At 45.0% G+C, this 20,938-nt stretch overlaps 1 protein-coding gene across 5 annotated transcripts in view; it reads left to right on the forward strand.

The window, feature by feature from the left end:
* Positions 1-4,940: 4,940 nt before the first annotated feature.
* Positions 4,941-20,938, forward strand: part of DDX6 (DEAD-box helicase 6) — a 39,595-nt gene continuing 23,597 nt past the window's right edge. Inside the window, exons 1-4 of one of the 5 annotated variants that reach the window (XM_059707678.1) lie at positions 4,941-5,054; positions 7,420-7,891; positions 11,659-11,722; positions 13,388-13,492. In XM_059707678.1, coding sequence (XP_059563661.1) covers positions 7,692-7,891; positions 11,659-11,722; positions 13,388-13,492 — 369 coding nt within the window. In that variant the 5' untranslated portion in view covers positions 4,941-5,054; positions 7,420-7,691. Of the gene's footprint in view, positions 5,055-5,199; positions 5,359-6,297; positions 6,318-7,419; positions 7,892-11,658; positions 11,723-13,387; positions 13,493-20,938 lie in introns of those variants that run through there. The other 4 variants (XM_059707681.1, XM_059707680.1, XM_059707677.1 and 1 more) reach the window with 4 other exon arrangements.

Below are 20,938 nucleotides of genomic sequence, written 5' to 3' on the forward strand. Positions count from 1 at the left end.
CGATCCCCAGTAGGGGGTGAGCTGAAGGCAGCCGGTCAATGATTCTCTCTCTCATCATTGATGTTTCCCTCTCTCTCTCTCTCTCTCTCTCTCTCTCTCTCTCTCCTTTCCTCTCTGAAATCAATAAAAATATATTTTTAAAAAATAGTATCATAGCTATAAAGATATCCAACTTCAAATTACTTGGAATTCTAGATTCTAAATATTTTAAATTGAAGTTAAAATGAAATCAAGTGATTTAAAATTAATGTGACTTTTTTTCTGGTTATTTTTAGGTAAATAGGATGTGAGACTGGCAAATAATGCTTGCTAGGAGGACCCATTCTTGTCATTGAATTCCAAGTAGCATTTTTTTAGTTGCATCTCATTCTTCCAAAAAAAGGAGAAATCCTATCTACACTAATAAAAGAGAAAAATGGTAATTGGCGTACGACGCTACCCTTTTCATTGGCTAATCAGGGCTATATGCAAATTAACTGCCAACTAAGATTGGCAGTTAACTGCCAACTAAGATTGGCAGTTAACTGCCAACAAGATGGCGGTTAATTTGCATATGTAGGCACAATGTAGGGAGGCGAAAGGGAAAGCAGGAAGAAGCCCCCTGCCACTGACAGTGATCGGAATCCCAGGGGGGAGCTAAGAGCTGGGGGGCAGGGCAAAGGCAGCCCTGGGGCCGCCTTTGCCCTGCCCCCCAGCCATGATTGGAGAATCAGGTGCCTTTTCCGCCCTGGCCAGTGATAGCAGGAAGTAGGGGTGGAGCCAGCGATGGGAGCTGGGCACTGGTCGAAGCTGGCAGTCCCAGGAGCTAGGGGTCCCTTGCCTGGGCCTAAAGCGAAGCCCACGATCGTGGGGCCGCTGCAGCTGTGGGTCCCCGCTGCCCGGGCCGGATGCCTCAACCAGAGGCGTTAGGGCTGGGCAGGGGCAGAGCCTGCAACCGCGGGGAGCTGGGGGTCCCCTGCCCAGGCCTGACACCTCTGCCGGAGGCCTTAGGCCTGGTCAAGGGGCCGATCCGGTGATTGGTGATCAGAGGGTGATGAGGGTCAACTCCTCTGGCCGAGGCGTCAGGCCTGGGCAAGGGGCTGATCCTGCGATTGGAGGGTGATGGGGGTCAACACCTGAGGGCTCCCAGTATGTGAGAGGGGGCAGGCTGGGCTGAGGGACACTCCCCCCCACACACACCCAGTGCACGAATTTCGTGCACCGGGCCCCTAGTTGTGTTATAAATAAAGACACTGAAAACCTCAATTTTATTTTTGAATCTTTTCTACAGACAGATTCTCTTTTTTAAAATATCTTTTCTAGCCGAAACCGGTTTGGCTCAGTGGATAGAGCGTCAGCCTGCGGACTGAAAGGTCCCAGGTTCGATTCCGGTCAAGGGCATGTGCCTGGGTTGCGGGCATATCCCCAGTGGGAGATGTGCGGGAGGCAGCTGATCGATGTTTCTCTCTCATCGATGTTTCTAGCTCTCTGTCTCTCTCCCTTCCTCTCTGTAGAAAATCAATAAAATATATTTAAAAAAAAAATACCTTTTCTACAGATAGATTCTCTAGAGCCAGCCAACAATCCAGGCCTAACACTTTAGCTAACAGCTTTATAGTTCAAAATTCAAAACGTAGGGTAGGAGGAAAGTGAGAGTGACTACAAACCAAATGAACATGGCTAATACATCTTGGGAAGCACTTTGTTACAATAAATAGGTGACTCACTGGGTATAGCACACCCTCTAAAACCATATTTACCACAGACCACCCAAACAATTATATTCAATATTAACTAAAAGGCCAAAGGATTGGATTTACATAGTGTTTTTAAAACATATATTTCACTATAAAACTAATGCATTATCAAATAATTCATCTATATTCCTAAAGTGTCATATTTTCTATGATTCTTGTTCATCTGTTTGAACTAGGGAGGGGGGAAAAGTATTGAGATATGGTAGTTGGATCAGACCTATCAACTACTCAAATTGAACCCTGCTAACCCAAGGAGTGCATAGCTTAATTCTATACTGTCTATGCTTCTCATCAGGAAACTGAAAAGGGCTGACATCCTATATAATAAAAGGGTAATATGCAAATTGACCCTAACAGCAGAACAACAGGGAACAACCGGTCGCTGTGACACGCACTGACCACCAGGGGGCAGATGCTCAACGCAGGAGCTGCCCTTGGTGGTTAATGCACTTTCACAGGGGGAGCTCCACTCAGCCACAAGCCAGGCTGACAGCTTCGAGCACAGCTGAGGTGGTGGGAGCCTCTCCTGACTCTGCAGCATTTGGACATCCCCTAAGGGCTCCCCGGCTGCCAGAGGGATGTCTGACTGCCAGCTTAGGCCTGATTCCCCTGGGATCAGACCTAAGCTGGCAGGTGGACATCCCCCAAGGGCTCCCAGACTGTGAGAGGGTGCAGGCCAGGCTGAGGGACACCTCACCCCCCTCCCCAAGTGCACGAATTTTTGTGCACCAGGCCTCTAGTAAAGTTATAAGGATATCTGACTATCTTACAAGACATTATACAGACTCTTTTAAAGTTTTAGCCGTGACAGGATTCCCAGGTAAAAATGGGCAGCTATTTCATATTTTACTTCTGGCTGCTTCCTCACTTTTGTTTTGTCAGGACTTCAGCCAAGCCCCTGTGGAAGGTAAGTTTATTTATGAAGCAAACCCCTTTCCTTTGCCTGGCCTCATTTTTTGGCTGTATAGCAGTGGTCTCAACCTTCCTAATGCCGCGACCCTTTAATATAGTTCCTCATGTTGTGGTGACCCCCAACCATAACATTATTTTCGTTGCTACTTCGTAACTGTAATTCTGCTACTATTATGAATCATAATGTAAATATCTGATATGCAGGATGTATTTTCGTTGTTACAAATTGAACATAATTAAAGCATAGTGATTAATCATAAAAGCAATATGTAATTATGTGTGTTTTCCGATGGTCTTAGGCGACCCCTGTTGAGAACCGCTGCTGTATAGGGAGAAACCCCACAGTTTCAAATCTTTAGGCTCCTTTCCCCTTAACATTCATGCTACTTGGAAAGACAGTGAGGCAAACAAAGGTCTCACATTGTTACTTTTTTTTTTTAAAGTGTCAACTAAGAACACTAACCTTTTTTTTTTAATATATATTTTATTGATTTTCTACAGAGAGGAAGGGAGAGAGATAGAGAGCTAGAAACATCGATGAAAGAGAAACATCAATCAGCTGCCTCCTGCACACCTCCCACTGGGGATGTGCCCGCAACCCAGGCACATGCCCTTGACCGGAATCGAACCTGGGACCCTTCAGTCCGCAGGCCGACGATCTATCCACTGAGCCAAACCGGTTTCAGCACATTGTTACATTTTATTAAGTAACCATTTATTAAGCCACCTCTCTCCAGGATGGGCACAAGGTGTAGGGTTATTTCCTCACATGAGTGTTTTAAAATCTGGGTGGGAGATGACATGCTGCAAATTAAGCATTTTAAAAATTGTAAGGGGAATCTTCTTTTTAATCTCAAGAACAGCCTTTTCACACTTCTTTATCACATTTCTATTGGTTGTGTGCATATAAAGACCAACAAAGAGAAGAGATTGGAAGGTGTTGTTGGCATAGGGAAGCTGGAGGCGGACTGTTAGAGGGCACCTTGTGTGACTGGTTTGGGGAACCCATTTGACTTTGATGGGTTGGAAGCAGCAGCAGAAGAGAGGGAAGCTGGCGGTCAGACCATCGCTGCCCATCGGGCGGATTCCTGCAGCGGCGGCGGTTTCACTTCCCCGCTGGGCGCTGCAGATGTGTCACCTGGCCTGGCCGCTGTCCTGGGCGTTCGGTCGCAGCGGGGCGAGCCAGGCCTTTCTGCCCCTGACCTAGCTTTCCAGCCTCAATTTCTGTTTTGCCTGGAACAACCTAGCTTTCTTGCTATTTCTGTTAAGGGTTAGCGGGGACATTGAGATATGAAAAGTACTTCTGGGGACAAACACTTAAAACCCTTCTGGTGAGGGTCAGGCCGGAACCCCTTTCCCTGCACAACTTATTCCAGGAAAACTGGCTCCCGCAGCTTCCCGGCGCCTTTCTCCGAGGCGCCCCCAGACGACGGGCCCGAGCCGTGGCCCGGGAGGCCCCTCTCAGAGCCTCCGGGGCAGGAGGTGCAGGTCCTCCTCGGTCACCACCTCGGGGCCGCTGGGGCGAAGGCAGGGAGGACACTTGCGGGCCGCAGCCCCGCGGTGGGAAAGGCAGTCCTCCCTCCTCTCGGGGAGCAGCCGCACCCCCTCTTCCAGCCCGGCGTCCGCGGCCCGCGGGGTGAGCACGGCCCCGCGTTCTCCGCAGGGAGTCGCTGCCCCGTCGACCCCTGCCGGGGAGCCGGGAGGCCGGGGCGACGGGGCAGCGGCGCCCGAGCGCTCGCCATCTTGCGTGGAGGAGCCACCTCCATGCGTGGGGCCACACGAGTGAGGCGGGGGGCGGCGGGCCAGGCCGGGCGCCGGAGCCAAGCGGCCAGTGGCCAGTGGCGACTTTCGGCGGCGGCCGCAGTGTGGGCAGCGGCGGAAGTAGAGCCGCAGACCTGGGACGCGGCAACGGCTCTGGGCCCGGCCAGGGGGCGGGACTGGGGACGCGGGGCGGAGCCTGGGGGCTGGCCTGACGGGGCGGGGCGGGGCCGGCGGCGCGGGGCGGGGTCTGGGGGCTGGCCTGGCGGGGCGGGGCGGGGCCGGCGGCGCGGGGCGGAGCCTGGGGGCTGGCCTGACGGGGCGGGGCGGGGCCGGCGGCGCGGGGCGGGGCCTGGGGGCTGGCCTGACGGGGCGGGGCGGGGCTGGCGGGGCGGGGCGGGCGGCGCGGGGCGGGGCGGGCGGCGCGGGGCGGGGCGGGCGGCGCGGGGCGGGGCGGGCGGCGCGGGGCGGGGCGGGCGGCGCGGGGCGGGGCGGGCGGCGCGGGGCGGGGCGGGCGGCGCGGGGCGGGGCCGGCGGCGGCGCGGCGGGCGGGGCGGGCGCAGGAGCAGAGGAGGAAGGAGCGCCGCCATTTTGGGAGCTTCGAGTCAACAATAAAGGGCCGAGGGTGCGAGCGGAGCGGCCTCGGCGGTAGGACTCGGGCCGAGCCGGGGGGTTGGGTTCAGGGCGGGGGCAAGGTCGGCGGCGCAGTCGGGGCTGCGGGGAGGCCGTCGCCGGCGTGGGGCGCCCAGAGACGGCGGCCTGAGGCCTGGACGGGCCCAGGGGAGGAAGGCGGGCGGCAGCTGTGGGTCGGGCGCCTGAGAGGAGTCGGGTACGGATGTCGTGCGGCGGGGTCCGTGGAAGGAGCGGGCCACCGATTCGGAGGCGCTTTCCAGGAGCGGGGGAACGAGGGCCGTGGGGCGGCAGGACCCCGGGCCGCGGTGGAGGTGACCGGGTACGAGGCAGCCTCCGGGGGCGGCGGGGGTGCGGTGCCGAGGGCTCGGCGGGGAAGGGACCGGCAGCTGCTGGACTGGACTCGGGCCTTGTGGGTCGTAGCGAGCGGGGGGTGCTGGCGCCCCCGAGTCGCGGAGGAAGCGGGGCTTTTGGCTGAGGTTTCTCTTTGGGGCCTCAGGAAACTCCATATTGTTTCCTACCCACGGAGCTGGTTCGGTCCCTGCGCTTGTTGCGCAGATAGGATTGCGGGGCCCCAACCTTTTGTGTTTATGATCACAGGGCGCTGACTTGGGCTGTGGGTGTTTCGGGGGGGGACGGGGAGAGCAAGAAATAATTGAATTATTCTCTTACAAAGACGGGGCTCACATCCTTGGCTCGTGTCTTTCCTTCCTGCTTGCTGACCCCCCTTTCCCTCTTCACGGTGAAACCCGTCGGTGCGGCTCGCAGGCCGCCTCGGGGAGCCTGCGTCGGGGACGACGGGCGTGTTTGGGGAGAAAACTGTCAATTGCCAGCCACAGCCGGGAAGTGCTGTAATTAGCTCGGCGTGGGCTCCTCCCGGCCAGTCCACGTTTCCTTCGAACTTTTGAAAATGTTGCAAATCGAAGCTGGGAAGGGGTAGGAGGAACATTTCCGTTTCTGAGACGGTGCTCAGTGCAAGTTTCCGTTTTAATTAAGGGGACGCAGTTCGCACGCTTGGATCTGAAATCTTTCACATCCATGATGGGTGGTAATGATCACACTTAATCTTTGGAGGTTGCCCTCCAAAACACAGACACGTTTTCAGCGCGAACTACTGATATTGTTGATCATAATAGCAACCTGTCAATGTAGGATACCATTCACTGCCTGGAACAGAAACTAGGTAACTGTTAACCACCATCTGCCTAAGAAGTGAATCAGATTCTGGGAGACTTTGAACTAATACTACCTCTTTGTGTTTGTGATCATCAGGATTTGCTTGTGAGCAACTTTTCTTTCTTTTTTTAAGGCATAAGTATTTTAGAAAAATGTTGTTTGAGAAGCCGTGGTATATGACAAAAACAACACTAATTAATAAGCTTGTGTATTTGGGGTAAGGAATGTAAAGGAGGTAAAAAGGAACAAACCCAACAGAGTAGGCATTTACCTTCTGTCTGGCCTTTGTAGAGTTTTTATTCACTCCATTTTAAAATATGCATTCGGGTTTTGGGAATAATTAAAAATGGAGGAAGTTAACCACTTTATATATTTTTTATAGATTTCAGAAAGGAAGGGAGAGGGAGAGAAACATCAATAATGAAAATCAAAAGGCTGTTCCTGCAAGCCCTCTACTGGGGATCAGCCCCCAGCGCCAGCATGTGCCTGGGACACGAATTGATTGAATCATGACCTTCTGGCTCTGATGCCGCGCTCAACAACTGAGCCACACCAGCCCGGCCAACAGTTGTTTAGTATTCAAATTCTTGGCTGTTTTCAAGCAAAAGATTTTGACATGTAGACATGTCTATATTCCTGCTTCAGCTACTGTTTTAAAGGATAAGAACTTAAGGAAAAAGCATTTTTCTTCACAAAGTTTAATTTCTATACTTGAAATTCATAAGGTTACAAATGGGTTTTATATTTCTAAAAGCATAAAGTTAAGTCAAAAGCTTATAAAGCTCTTGGAGGATTCTCAGTTGCTGTCAGAAATAGAAGAAATTTGTCTTGCCTTGTACATATGTAGATTTACTCTAGTTAAGTTGTGAGATACTGGAGTTGTGATGCAATTAAGTGGAATGAATCATTGACTTTTAGAACATTCAGGGAGGAAACTGAGGGGAAGAGATTGTCATTTGCGAACTATTGCTAATTTAATTACAGTATCTTTATACTAATATTCTTTGGGTTGCTTTGAACTGACAATTTAAAATGTTTGAGATTGATTTCATTGTGGGTTTGGTTTTGTGTGCAGTTCATCTTTTTGTGTCTCTATTAGCCTGGCTAATGATGTGCAGTTGTATTCTTAATTTTTAAAAAAGTGTTAGGGGAAACAGTTTTTTATAACCTTCCTGTGTTTGCTAACTTAACTTTTTCTTTGTTTCAGATTGAAGTGAGTGAATTCAGATATATAACCAAACCTCGTTAGAGAGCCTTTAAAAATATAAAAAGTTGATTCGGTGCATGAGAGCAAGTTACTGCTGCTTACTATTCAGAGACTTACAGGTGCTTGCCTGCATTGCAATAAAGGACTCAATATTGAGCAAGACTTATATTTATCTCTTCATTTTGGAGAGCCTAATAAACTGTATTACAGTTTCTCTACTGACTTTCAAAAGTTTTGAAGTTTGGAAGAGACATCTGTACATTTAATACAGCATGAGCACGGCCAGAACAGAGAACCCTGTTATAATGGGTCTATCCAGTCAAAATGGTCAGCTGAGGGGCCCTGTGAAGCCCAGTGGTGGCCCCGGAGGAGGGGGCACACCAACACAGCAACAGATGAACCAACTGAAAAACACCAACACAATCAATAATGGCACTCAGCAGCAAGCACAGAGTATGACCACCACTATTAAGTAAGTGTGAGAACAAATAAACGGACGTGGGGGGACCAAGGAGATTTCTTTCTATTTGCTAAGGACTACTCTATGTATACTTTAACCATTTTGATTGCAGAGGACAGATGACTTTGTTTTATGGCCAGTAGGTATTTGCAATAGAATAATGTATTTCTGTCATAACTAATTGAGGTTTATTAAGTAATGAATATAGGTATAGATGATATATATTACTTTTGTATAGGTTCTATTTTAAACATTGATCGTTTTCATAATTAGCTCAGATTCATCTTGTTTTTGTCAGTATGATTTTTCCATAGTATAACTGCACCATATCCTAGTTTAAATGACATTTAAAGTCAATTTCAAGTTTCAAATTTAAGGACTTGCCCAGCCTTCTTACCTCCAAATGTACTCATAAAAATTTATCCATAACTTTTTTTTTCAGTTCATGCAACTTTGCTTAAAATTTTTTGTTTTATAAGCTTTCTCCTGTTACACACACACACACACACACACACACACACACACACACACAATAACATGCAGTCAAATATCATAGAATCTCAGGATTTTGAACTCTGGGAAACACATCTCTGAATAGCCCCAATTCCCCTAGTTGACTAAAAACTTAAGAGCCTCATCTGACTACAGAATGTGTTTTCTTTCAAATCTGGAAGATTGTAGGCTGCCATTTTTAAGTGTTCACTATACATTATTTGAATGATAAATATCGCTCTAAAGATTCAGTTAATAGAAAATTAACATTTAAACTTGACCCATTTGAGGTTTGGCTTTGTTAAGAATCTAGCCATATAGTTGATTTAACTTCTAGAAATCTTCTAAGATGATGAAACAGGTTCACTGAACTCAAGTATTTTGTGTTATAATCCAGATCCTTTCATGCTTAAGACTCACTTCCTAAAGAAAAATAGCTTCTATAAGATACCAGCATATCATATAGATGGTCACTGCTATGTGGTTCACTAGTGACCTATAAGAATTTCCAATAGAATTGATTTGGTCACTGGGAGAATTGTCATTAATGCATATTCTATTATTTTTAAGGTGAATGCTTTAATTAGAATATTTTCTGAATTGTAGTTTGTCTTGATAAACTATGAATAGGCTAGCAAAATTTAGGCTATTTTTATTCATTAAAAACAGAAACATAAATCTATGTTATTTTATTATGGGAGTGTTTTCTACTTAAATTCTAATTTGTGACAACAGTGGACTTTACTTTTGCTTTTCCTAGGGTTAATGGTTTCTTTTCAATTCTTTGGCTTCTTTAAATCATAGTTCAAGTGTCATCTCTTCCATGAAGGCTTCTAGATCCCATCAGCTGTTCAGAACTCTAATACTTAGCGCTATCACTATTTTCTTATTTTAAGTAGTTTGGTTTATGAATTCCTTGTGGACAGATTTTGCATTGTATCCTCTGTGCTTTTATTCACTGTTGAACTTGACAATGTGGTAGGCTGGCCTACTAGGATGTTCAGGTGACAATTTTTGCTTAGAAACTGCTGTGGTATAGGTTGAGGTAGAAGGCTTTCATACCCTTGGAAGTGGTAGCAAATAGTTGCCTTTGTTAAAGTGTCTTTGATTATGTGGGGCCTAGCTCTAAGTAAAATAAGGGTTCATCTTTCTAAATCAAGACTCGAAATGTTTTGGAGGCTCTGATTATGAGTGGCTATAATGAAAACGTATTATTACATATGTTTTCCCCCCATTGCTATTAGAGAGTGGAGAGGAGGGAGGGTGAGAGGGAGAGAGAAAGAGAAACATCAGTTGATTGGTTGCCTCCAGCACACGCCCCCACCAGAGATGGCAAGTGAACCCCTAATCCAGTATGTGCCCTTGACCAGAAATCAAACAAGTGACCCCTGGAGTGAAGCTCTGACCACTGAACAACACCAGCCAGGGCAAAACTTATTTTTAAAAAATATATTTTCTTATTTTTATTTATTTCAGAGAGGAAGGGAGAGGGAGAGATAGAAAGAAACATCAATGATGACAGAGACTCATTGATTGGCTGCCTCTTGCACACCCTCTACTGGGGATCAAGCCCGCAACCCAGGCATGTGCCCTTGACCGGAATTGAACCCAGGAACCTTCAGTCCACAGTCCGACGTTCTATCCACTGAGCGAAACCAGCCAGGGCAAAACTTATTTATTTTAAAGACAACACTGTTGTAAAGCACTGTTTGCCTTATTGCCAATTTTTTTTTTTCTATTAGATGCTTTGGATATTATAGTAGACGTTTTTGCCTGACCTAAAAGAGATTTAAAAAATTATATTTTCCTTGTGTTTTAACTGTTTTCATACTTTAAAGCAGCAGTCACCAACCGGTGGTCCGTGAGGTCTGAAAGGTTGGCAACAACTGGTTTAAAGCATACCTGGTAAAAAAGATTAAGAGAGATGTTCATTAACAGATAGTATTGAGTTCTTTTTTCTTTTTTTAAAGGAGTTTTTTGTTTGTTTTTATATTTTTATTGATTTCAAAGGAAGGAGAGACAGAAACATGAGTGTCAGAGAGAATCACCAATTGGCCGTCCCCCCACAGGCCTCCCCCACCGAGGACCGAGCCCAACACTGTGCTGATTGCCTTATGTAAATTATCTAATTCTTTTTTTAAAAAATGTGTTTTTACTGATTTCAGAGAGGAAGGAAGAGGGAGAGAGAGATAGAAACATCAATGATGAGAGAGAATCATTGATCGGCTGCCTCGTGCACGCCCCCACTGGGGATCGAGCCTACAACCCAGGCACATGCCCTTGACCAGAATCGAACCTGGGACCCTTCAGTCCGCAGGCCAACGCTCTATCCAGCGAGCCAAACCGGTCAGGGCCTGATATAATTCTTAACCCGTTCTATATATGACAATGGAAACTTGGAAAAGTAACTGCTGCATGGTCAAAAAATAAGTGGTAGGGTCAGGGATGAAACTTTGGAGTCTGGTGTGGGTTTTTTTGTGTGTATTTTGTTTTAATTCAGAGAGGAAGAGGGGGAGAGAGAAAGAAACATCAATGGTGAGAGAAAATCATTGATCAGCTGCCTCCTGCACGACCCACGCTAGGAATTGAGCCTGCACCAAGGCATGTGCCCTGACTGGGAATCAAACCATGACCTCCTGGTTCATAGGTGGATGCTCAACCACTAAGCCATGCCAACTGGGCTGGAGTCCTTGGTTTTAACTAGTATCCAGAAGTTACCAACTCAGATGCCTGTGCCAGAGGAGAGGATACTTGCCCTCTTTAAAGGGTCAGCTGCTTGATTTTAAACTCAGTTACCAAGCTCTGTCGAGCTATCACCGTGCAGAAATTTGGAACCAATGTTGCTAAAGCTTCCAGTTTTACAGGAAAAGCCAGAATCTGGACTTTTACACAAAATCTTCTAATTTTTTAATATTGGTAACTAGCTTAAAACACATACATGATATGTTTATCTCTGTTAACTATATTCTTTATATATAAGATTTTTTTTTATTGATTCTAGAGGGGGCGGTAGGGGAGAAATATTGATGCAAGAGAGACATTGATCTGTTGCCTCCCACAGGCACCCAACCAGAAATTGAACCCACCACCATTTGGTGTGTGAGATGATGCTCTCCAACCAGTTGGGCCACACGGGCCAGGGCTGTTAAACTATATTCTTAAGTAAATGGCACTATATTAAACTTACTGTGCTTTTTATAACTTAATTATAATTGAGATGAATTATCTTTGTATTAGAATATGATGCTATGAATTCTGATACTTCAATTTTACTACATTCTCTCTAGACCTGGTGATGACTGGAAAAAGACTTTAAAACTCCCTCCAAAGGATCTAAGAATCAAAACTTCGGTAAGTTGGTTGTAAAATTTAACTTAAGATGGTGTGGAAACTCTAAAAGTGAAGTAATTTCTATATAATAAAAGGCGAATATGCAAATTGTCCCCTCGACTGGGAGATTGACCAGGGGACAGGCCAGCTGGCCAACCTCCTGCATCCCCTCCCCCTGGCCCAATTGGGCCAGACCCCACCCGTGCACGAATTCATCATCACCAGGCCTCTAGTTAGTTAATAATAATGGGTACTATGTGTTCACTCTGAAGTTGAAATGGTTGAAATTGTGTAGACCAGTGATGGCAAACCTTTTGAGCTCGGCGTGTCAGCATTTTGAAAAATCCTAACTTAACTCTGGTGCCATGTCACATATAGAAATTTTTTGATATTTGCAACCATAGTAAAACAAAGATTTATATTTTTGATATTTATTTTATATATTTAAATGCCATTTAACACAAAAAAAAATCAACCAAAAAAATGAGTTTGTGTGTCACCTCTGTCACGCGTGTCATAGGTTCGCCATCACTGATGTAGACAATGTGATTAATTGCCAAGAATTTTCACTATTTGGAGGAATTATATTAAAATGTGTATCTACATATTAATATTTATATGTATGTATACTTTTCTAATTTATGGAATAACTAGAGGCCCAGTGCATGAAATTTGTGCATGGGTGCAGTCCCTAGGCCTGGCCGGCGATCGAAACGTAAGCATCTGGCATGGAAAGGCAGGTCCCAGCTGACCTCTGGGCCTTGGGCAGCACCCAGGCTCCTGTATGTCCCCTTCCCCTAAGTCATTGGGCCCCCCACCACCGCTGGTCACTGTCTGTGGGGCATTCGGGGCCCAGTCACCCCTGCCTGGCGCCACCCGCTAATCTGCTCCACCATCCCGCCACGGTCCTGCTCTTGTCGGAGGCCCATCAGGGCTGGCAGCGCCTCCACTGCTGCCCGCTGCCAGCATCGTGTAGCCAATGCCTGCCATGTTCCACACCACCCCCTGGTGGTCAGTGCATGTCATAGCATGCAGTCATACTCCCAGTCGAGGGGACAATTTTCATACTACGCTTTTATTATATAGGATAGTTTTCAAGGCATATTCTCTTTTATTCTGTAAGATTGGGGCCAGGTGTTATCTCCATTTTGTGGATGAGAAAATGGAAGTTGCAAATGGTTAGTTCTCTTAGCCCAGTATTTTCAACCAAGGGATATTTAGCAATAGCTACAAACATTTCTGGTTATCACAGCTGGGGAAAGGCTACAAGACAGCCCCTTACAGCAGTGAATTTTCTGGCCCAAAAGTCAACATTGCTGAGCCTGAGAAGCCCTGGTTTTGACTAGGCTATTTGTAGGCAGTGAGTGGCAGACTAGGGTTTGATTTCATATTTGATTTTAATTTCACAGCATGATTCTTACAGTATTCCACCTCTCCCTTAGAAGAATATGACCACAGAGTGGCCTTTCCTCCAAACACAGTTTTTAAATGACTTGTGTCTCTTGTAGAGCGATTATTCTTCAGGAATAGTTGAAATACAGATCAGGACAGAGCTAATCTGCATATATTTATATCTTAAATGGGAGAGATAAAGAATTAGTTTCTCAGACAAACTTTCTTAAGCATGCTAACTAACGAACACAGTTGTGCTTTATTCTTTTATTATTGTTTTGTTTGGTTGACTAGGATGTAACCTCCACAAAAGGAAATGAGTTTGAAGATTACTGTTTAAAGCGGGAGTTACTGATGGGAATTTTTGAAATGGGCTGGGAAAAGCCATCTCCTATTCAGGTATGTTTCCCCTTTTTATCACATGTATAATGTTATGAGTGAAGAATTACATACTTATTATCTATGGGGATGATAAAAATGAATATTTCTCTTGTGTGTACACACCCACACGTATATGCACTCGTTTTCCGAACCATTTTCCCCCCCCCAAACCTTTTAAGAGTAAGTTACAAAATCATGGCCATCACCTCTAAATATTTCAGTGTTTCCTAAGAATAGAGATACTATGTTATGTCTATATATATAAAAGCCTAAGCGACCATTACAACCAAACGACCAGTCAACCAATCACTATGACGCTCATTGACCACCCAGAGGCAGATACTCAATGCAGGAGCTGCCCCCTGGTGGTCAGTGCATTCCCACAGCCAAGCTCCCCCCAACCCCCCCGGCCATGCACTGGGCCTCTAGTATAACCACAATATAGTTATCTGCAGTCAAGTCAGCATTAATACAATATTTCTATCTCATCATTTGGATTCTAATTTTTAATTGACCTGAAAATGTCCTTTTTAGCATTTTTTTTCCTCCTTGGTATAGAATCCATCCTAGGATTGAGTATTGCATATAGTTATATCTCTCTAACCTCCTTTCAGCATTTCCCTAGTCTGTTTTAGTCTTTTATGATATTGATATATTAAAAAATATAGTACCCTTTTTAAAACAGAACATTCCTCATTCTGGGTTTGTCTCATGCTTCTGTGTGATTAAAGTTAATACATTCTTAGCCAAAATACTATAGAAATCATGCTGTGGCCTTCTCAGGGTATCACGTTTGGAGGTGTGCATAATGCCTGTCTATTTCTCACTGATGATTTTAATTTTGACTACCCTGTCAAAGTGGCCTCTGATTTTTCTACTGTATAATTGCAGCTTTTTTCCTATCTTGGAATTAATAAGCATCTGTAGAGATCACTTTAAGATCATGCAGAGATCCTACTCTTCATCAAAGTTTCTCCTAGTCTTAGCATCCATTGATCCTATCTTTGTTGGATTATAATGAGTTTCCAACTCTAGGACTCCTTTGGCTTTTTAAAGAGCCTTTCCTATCTCCTCCTTATGCGTATCCTATATAATAAAGAGCTAATGTGCTAATTAGACCAGACGCCGGAACGACCAGTGGGCGGGACCACGATGGGCCAAGGTAGCTGGAGCTGTGAGGGCCGAGCTCTTGCACGAATTTCGTGCATCGGGCCTCTAGTGTGTGTGTGTGTGTGTGTGTGTGTGTGTAAAATCAGTATGGAATCATGAATTCTTTTTTTCCCCCAATGATATTTTTGTGCTCAAATTTCCAGATTTGGGTAGTATGAGCTCCTTCGAGGTTGTTTTGTAACATGCCCCCTTTTCTTTTTCAGATAATTTTTATTTTTTAAATTTTATTTTTATCAGGTTTTTCTTTCTTTTTTTTAGTCTTTAGTATTGAAAGTATTGCATATGTCCCCTTTTTGCCCCATCTATCCCTCCAGCCCATCCCCACCCCCACCATGGATAGACTATTTTTAGAGCAGTTTTCAGCTCACAGCAGTTGAACTGAAAGATAGAGATTTCCCATATACTCCTGTCCCCACTTATGCATAGCACCCCCCCCATTATCAGTATTCTCTGCAAGAGTTATACATTGTGATACATTTGTTACAACTGATGACTTACATTGACATGTATCATCCAAACATCCAAAGTCTGCAGTTTACCTTAAGGTTCACTCTTGGTGTTGTACATTCTATGAGTTTGAACAAATGTATAATGACATATATCCACCATTATGGTATCATACAGAGTTGTTTTGCTGTCCTAAAAAATCCTTTATGCTCCACCTCTTCACCCTTTCCTCCCTTCATTTTTCTTGAGCACTTTGTTTTTGGCATATCATGAAGCTTATCTGTACCTACCCTGCCCCAGCCTTGGAATCAGCCATTTTTCCCCCAGCCCCGGTTCCAGTTAGTGGGGAATAGGGTTAGAGGCCAACATCTGAACACTAGGTGCACTCTTTGCTCCTTGGCCCTTACAGTGGAAAGAGCAAGGGAATATACAGTATGTATGCATGCATGTACATGCATATATGTAGACATAAACATGCAGTGTACATATGCAGATTTGATAAACGACTGTTCTCTTTATGTAACTTAAAAGTGTTGCATCTAGCCTTTAAGGACAATCCCCTATGACATCATTGAGCACTTTCTCATTAAGCAAACATTGAGTGACCTAGAAAGTGTTAGGTGCAGGATGTTGTGTTGAAAAGGCAGAGAGTGTTCCTGCCTTCACAGTCTGTGAAGCTAATTGTACAGATAATTTAGTGTAATACTACTTTCTACTTGAAGTTGCACAAGTATGTAGCCATTTGAGGAAGATGGAACAACCTGGAAGAAGAATTGATCCATGTTCTAAGCACAGAACACTAGGCTAGTGATTGTCTAGGGGTGAAAGTGTGCCTTAGTGGACAAACCAAAAGAAGTTTATTATGGCTAGAGAAAGTGTCAAGATAAGGTTATACATAATCAGATAGGCAGTGTGAATGTGGATATTAAAAATATGTAAACTGCTTTTCTGTAATGTACAGACAGACTCGGCATACATCATCTCGTGGTTACATCACCATCTCCCATTTATTTATATAAAAAAAAAGTTCCGTCATTTCGACATATGTACATATGTACTTTGTGTTTTTTATTATTTATTTACCACAAGTAAAGGTCAGGAATTGTTACTTCTTTTACATTTTTTTTTACTGTTTCACTTCATTACTGCTGTGTATGTGCTCCATGTGAGTGACATAGGTGCTTATGTAGGTGGGTTCCGACTTACAGCGAAAATCGCATTTCCCATTACGGCGTACCGTAGGCTCAGATCTCCGATGTAACCTGAGGACCTACTGTAGTTCATGTGAATGTATTTTATCTGTACGGATAAAAAAGTGTTCTGAGAACTCTTTGTAGGGTCTATGTCATTCAACTTTGTATCTCTGGTACTTAGCAAGGTGCATGCAGGAAACAGGCCCTCAAAAAGCCAGTTGCATGTAGAAAGCTTTGAAATTATGGTTAACATATGTTGGCAGGCAAACTTGGTCTAAACTGCTTAGAGAACTGGCTAAGAACACTAGATTTGCAAGCAGGCTGCCCAGGTTGAATCCCAGCTCTACTGCTTTTTTAGTTGATTGATTGAGATACCTTCCTAAGCCCTGGTTTGCTAACCTATAAAATTGATATAGCATATACCATAGGGCTATTGTGAAAATTCAGTGAGATGATGAATGTTAGTATGCTTAATACAGTGCCTAGTATGTCATAAATGCAGAAGAAATGTTATGGGTTATTGTTCCATATAACAGTTTTATTTATTGGTTCATTTAGCAGACCCTTGCTGGCTTCTATTTCCCACCTTTGTATTAAATTTTAAAATTGACTTTGTTATTTGCATTCTCAGTGTTGGTATAGCATATAGGCAATTAATTCTCCAGCCACTTAGCCAAAGTATTAGATACCTGAGACTACCATTCACATTGTCTTTTTCTTCACTATTATTTTGCCTGAGAATTTGTGGAAAACACAGCAATGCCAGTGTCTACCATATGACTAAGGAGGTTGGCTAGACTTTGGATATATTGGGTGGGGGAGATATAATAGCTCAGAAGGAAGCTAGGGTTCTACTAAGAAAGGGAAATGGATACTAACGTAACAAAAATACATCCAATATCTATATCTTTATATCTCTATATATCTATATATATCTACATATCTATACATATTTATATATAGATATATATGCCTACATATGTCTATATATGTCTCTCTCTCGGCTTGGTGTACGGCTGGGGGGCTGTGGGGAGGGACCAATGGGAGGTTGGCTGTGGGAGCACACTGACCACCTGGGGGCAGTTCCTGCGTTGAGTGTCTGCCTCTTGGTGGTCAGTGTGCATCATAGTGACTGGTTGACTGGTCATTCGGTCGTAATGGTCGCTTAGGCTTTTAGAGAGAGAGAGAGAGAGAGAGAGAGAGAGATTGGATCAGTTCCTAGACCTTACAGAGGATCATGGACTTGGAGAACTAAGGTGGCATGATTCTGCTATCATCAGACCTAAGGTTGTGGGATTGTTGGGCTAAATTAAATATGACTCAAATATCATACAATTCAATGGTTTTTAGTATATTCACAGTTGTGCAAGCAATACTACAATCAGTTTTAGAACATTTTCATCACCCTAACCAGCGGTTCTCAACCTGTGGGTCGCAAACAATGAAAATACATCCTGCATATCAAATATTTACATTACGATTCATAACAGAAGCAAAATTACAGTTATGAAGTAGCAACGAAAATAATTTTATGGTTGGGGGTCACCACAACATGAGGAACCGTATTAAAGGGTTGCGGCATTCGGAAGGTTGAGAACCACTCAGAAAGTCCTTTAGCAGTCTCTCCTCATTTTCTCTTAGCACTAAGCAGCCACTAATCTACTTTCTGTCTCTATAGCATGATTTACGAATTCTAGACATTTCCTATAAATAGAATTATACAATATATGGTCTCCTGTGGCTAGCTCTTTTGGCACATCATATTTCCTTATGGGTCATTCATGTTGTGACATATATCAAAACTTTATTCCTTTCTGTTCAGTAATGTTCCATTGTATGGCTATACCACATTTGGTTTATCCACTCATCAGTTGGTAGGGTTGTTTGCACTGTTAGCTATTATGAATAACTAGAGGCCTGGTACATGAATTCCTACACAGATGGGGTCCCGTTGGCCCGCCCCAATCGGACCAGGCTGGCTGGCACTGCCCCCCATTGGGGTGGGGGGCCGATTGGGGGAGGGGCCTGGAGAAGACCCACTGAGCTGGAGCTGAGCATGGACCCCAGGCTTCCCAGGGAGGACAGCCTCAGCAAGGAAACAGAAACCACCAGAAGGCTCTGCAAACAGGCCCTGAGTTCCCTTTGGCCAGGCAGACTCAGCTAGTGTCTCTTTGTGTACATTAGACACAGCCTGGCACTCGCCTTCATCTGTTGGTCCAATCCATTGCTTTGAAAAACTTGTTCTCCTTCTTCTTTTTGGGCCCTTACAACAAATACAGGCCATTTGGAAAATGCAGGTCCCAGTGGCAGAGCCAGGCCTCACAATCACTCAGAGTTTAGGCCTAACACAACTGGGTAGCCATCTCCACGGAACAGAAGACATTGTTTTAGAGTCTTAATTCTCCCCTAAAATGTGCCCAACTGCTCCTCTTTAGTCAGGGTAGACTGAACTAAGGAACCAAAGACCAAGCTTCCTTTGAGGTGGGATCCATCGGGATCCGGCTGGTGGCAAGGTCCCTTACAGGCAGCTGCCTTCCCCCCAAGCTCGGTGTGCTCTGAGCCGGTCCATTTCTGGCAGTGCCCGGTCCTGGGCTGCTGGTCGGGCGGCAGGTCCACAGGCTTCTCTCGCCCACCTTCCTGGCCTCCTGAGCAATACCTTCCGGCCCAGCGCGCCAGGCGGCTTTCGCTAGAGCCGGGGCTCGGAGAGCGAAGGAGCTGGACTCACAGGTTGCCCGGCTGCACCCCCCACCCCACTTCTCTGTCTTGCTCGTGTGGATCGGGGCAAAGCCCACTACTATCCAAGACTGGCGCCACATGGGGAGGGTTGCAGCGGGGAGAGGGGTGCCCTGACCTGCCAGCCTTGGTGACGATCATCTCGGTGCCCAACTGATTGAATTTGTCCCACAGAGCCTTCATCTTAAGCTGCACGCTCACACTGGCCACCTTCGCGTTCTTCTTTACCGGTGCCTTGGCGGCGGCTGTGCAACCAGCCCCGGGGCCCTCGGGCTCGGCAGCAGCACTGGTGGTGGCCCTTGCAGCTGGTGCATCATAGCGACCGGTCGTTTCAGTCGTTCTGCCGTAATAGTTGCTGGGCTTTTATTATATAGGTGCTGCTGTGAACATGAATGTACAAGTTTTGTGTGGAGATGTTTTCACTGTGGGGGTTATATTTCTGGGAGTGGAATTGTGGGTTCATGTGCTAATGCTGTATAACCTGTTGAGAAGTTGTCAGACTTCCAAAGTGGCTATACATTCCCACTAGCAGTGTGTGAGGGTTTTGAATTCTCCACATCCTCACTTCCATGTTGTTATTTGTAGACTTAAGTTCAGGTCCTGGTTCTAGCATTTCTTACTTCATGACCTTGGGCAAAACAATTAATCTCTGAGGATCCATTTTATAAATTGTAAAACAAAAAGTACCAAACTTAAAAGGACATAAATATTGTAAGGTGTCTACCTAGCAGAGTGCCTAGCACACAGTGTTTCAAGAATTTTTAGCTTCCTTTTCTCCTTCTCTTCTGGCAGCTTCACATTATTTCCTCTTGGTTTCAGCACTACCTGAATCTGAGTTTTCTTGCTTCATATTACCTGGTCTTCCTAGGAAACAGTGGTAAGAGAGACAGTGTGGATGTGCTGAATTACCAGACTAATCATCATGGCCATCAAACAGGCAAAATACCAGTGCATCCTAACTACAGACTAGCTTGCTGACTTTGTTACAAAGTCTTACCCTTAAACAGTTTCTGTAGAGCATGAGCCCTGTCAAAGAAAATAGAGGAATTTAGAAGTTAGTGGCCTCGATCTAAATCAAATGACACACCCAAAATGTGAATTAGGATACACCCAATTAATTCTACCCTGCTTGACTTCATTAAAAATGTTTATAGTTTTAAAGGACCTGGCTCAGAAAATCATTGGAAGACCCTTGGAGACTATTTAGCCCCATCCATTCCCCCTCCCTTTTGGGGGGTGGGGGGGCTATGGTGTGCAGGTGGCCTGTTTAAAAACCATAGAAGAGGCCCTGGCCTAGTTGCTCAGTGAGTTAAAGCGTTGTCCTGATACACCAAGGTTGCAGGTTTGATCTCCAGTCATTTTCTTCCTTGACCTGCTTTACCACAATAAGCAGACTATTTACTGCTAGTTATAGGAACAATTTAACAGTATTGTCACCAGACCATTTTCACAGTTCTGGTGTCTGCTAGTTATTCTGACCATACGGAACCCATCTGACCCCTGTGATTGGGTTCTGGGTAGAATAAGTGTCATGGTGGGAAATAGAAGTCATTATGCTTATGACTTAGATATTTCTATAATAAAAATATATTTAAACATTTTTTTAAAGTGCTGGAGAGATTTCTTTTGGTCATAAGCTTAGGCATAGAAAGAACTAATTATTACAATGATTATGAATCTCCTAATTTATTTTCCTAACTTTTTAGTTGGGTTTTTATTTTTTTTAAGTATATTTTTTATGGATTTCAGAGAGGAAGGGAGAAGGGGGAGAGAGAGAGAGAAACATCAATGATGAGAGAGAATCATTGATTGGCTGCCTCCCGCATGCCCCACACTTGGGACTGAGCTGCCAAAACCAAGGCATGTGCCCCCTCAGGGAATCGAACCATGTCCTCCGTGTCCATGGATGGACACTCAACCA

This window comes from Myotis daubentonii, chromosome 9 (assembly GCF_963259705.1).
Source record: "Myotis daubentonii chromosome 9, mMyoDau2.1, whole genome shotgun sequence".
Lineage (NCBI taxonomy): Eukaryota > Metazoa > Chordata > Mammalia > Chiroptera > Vespertilionidae > Myotis > Myotis daubentonii.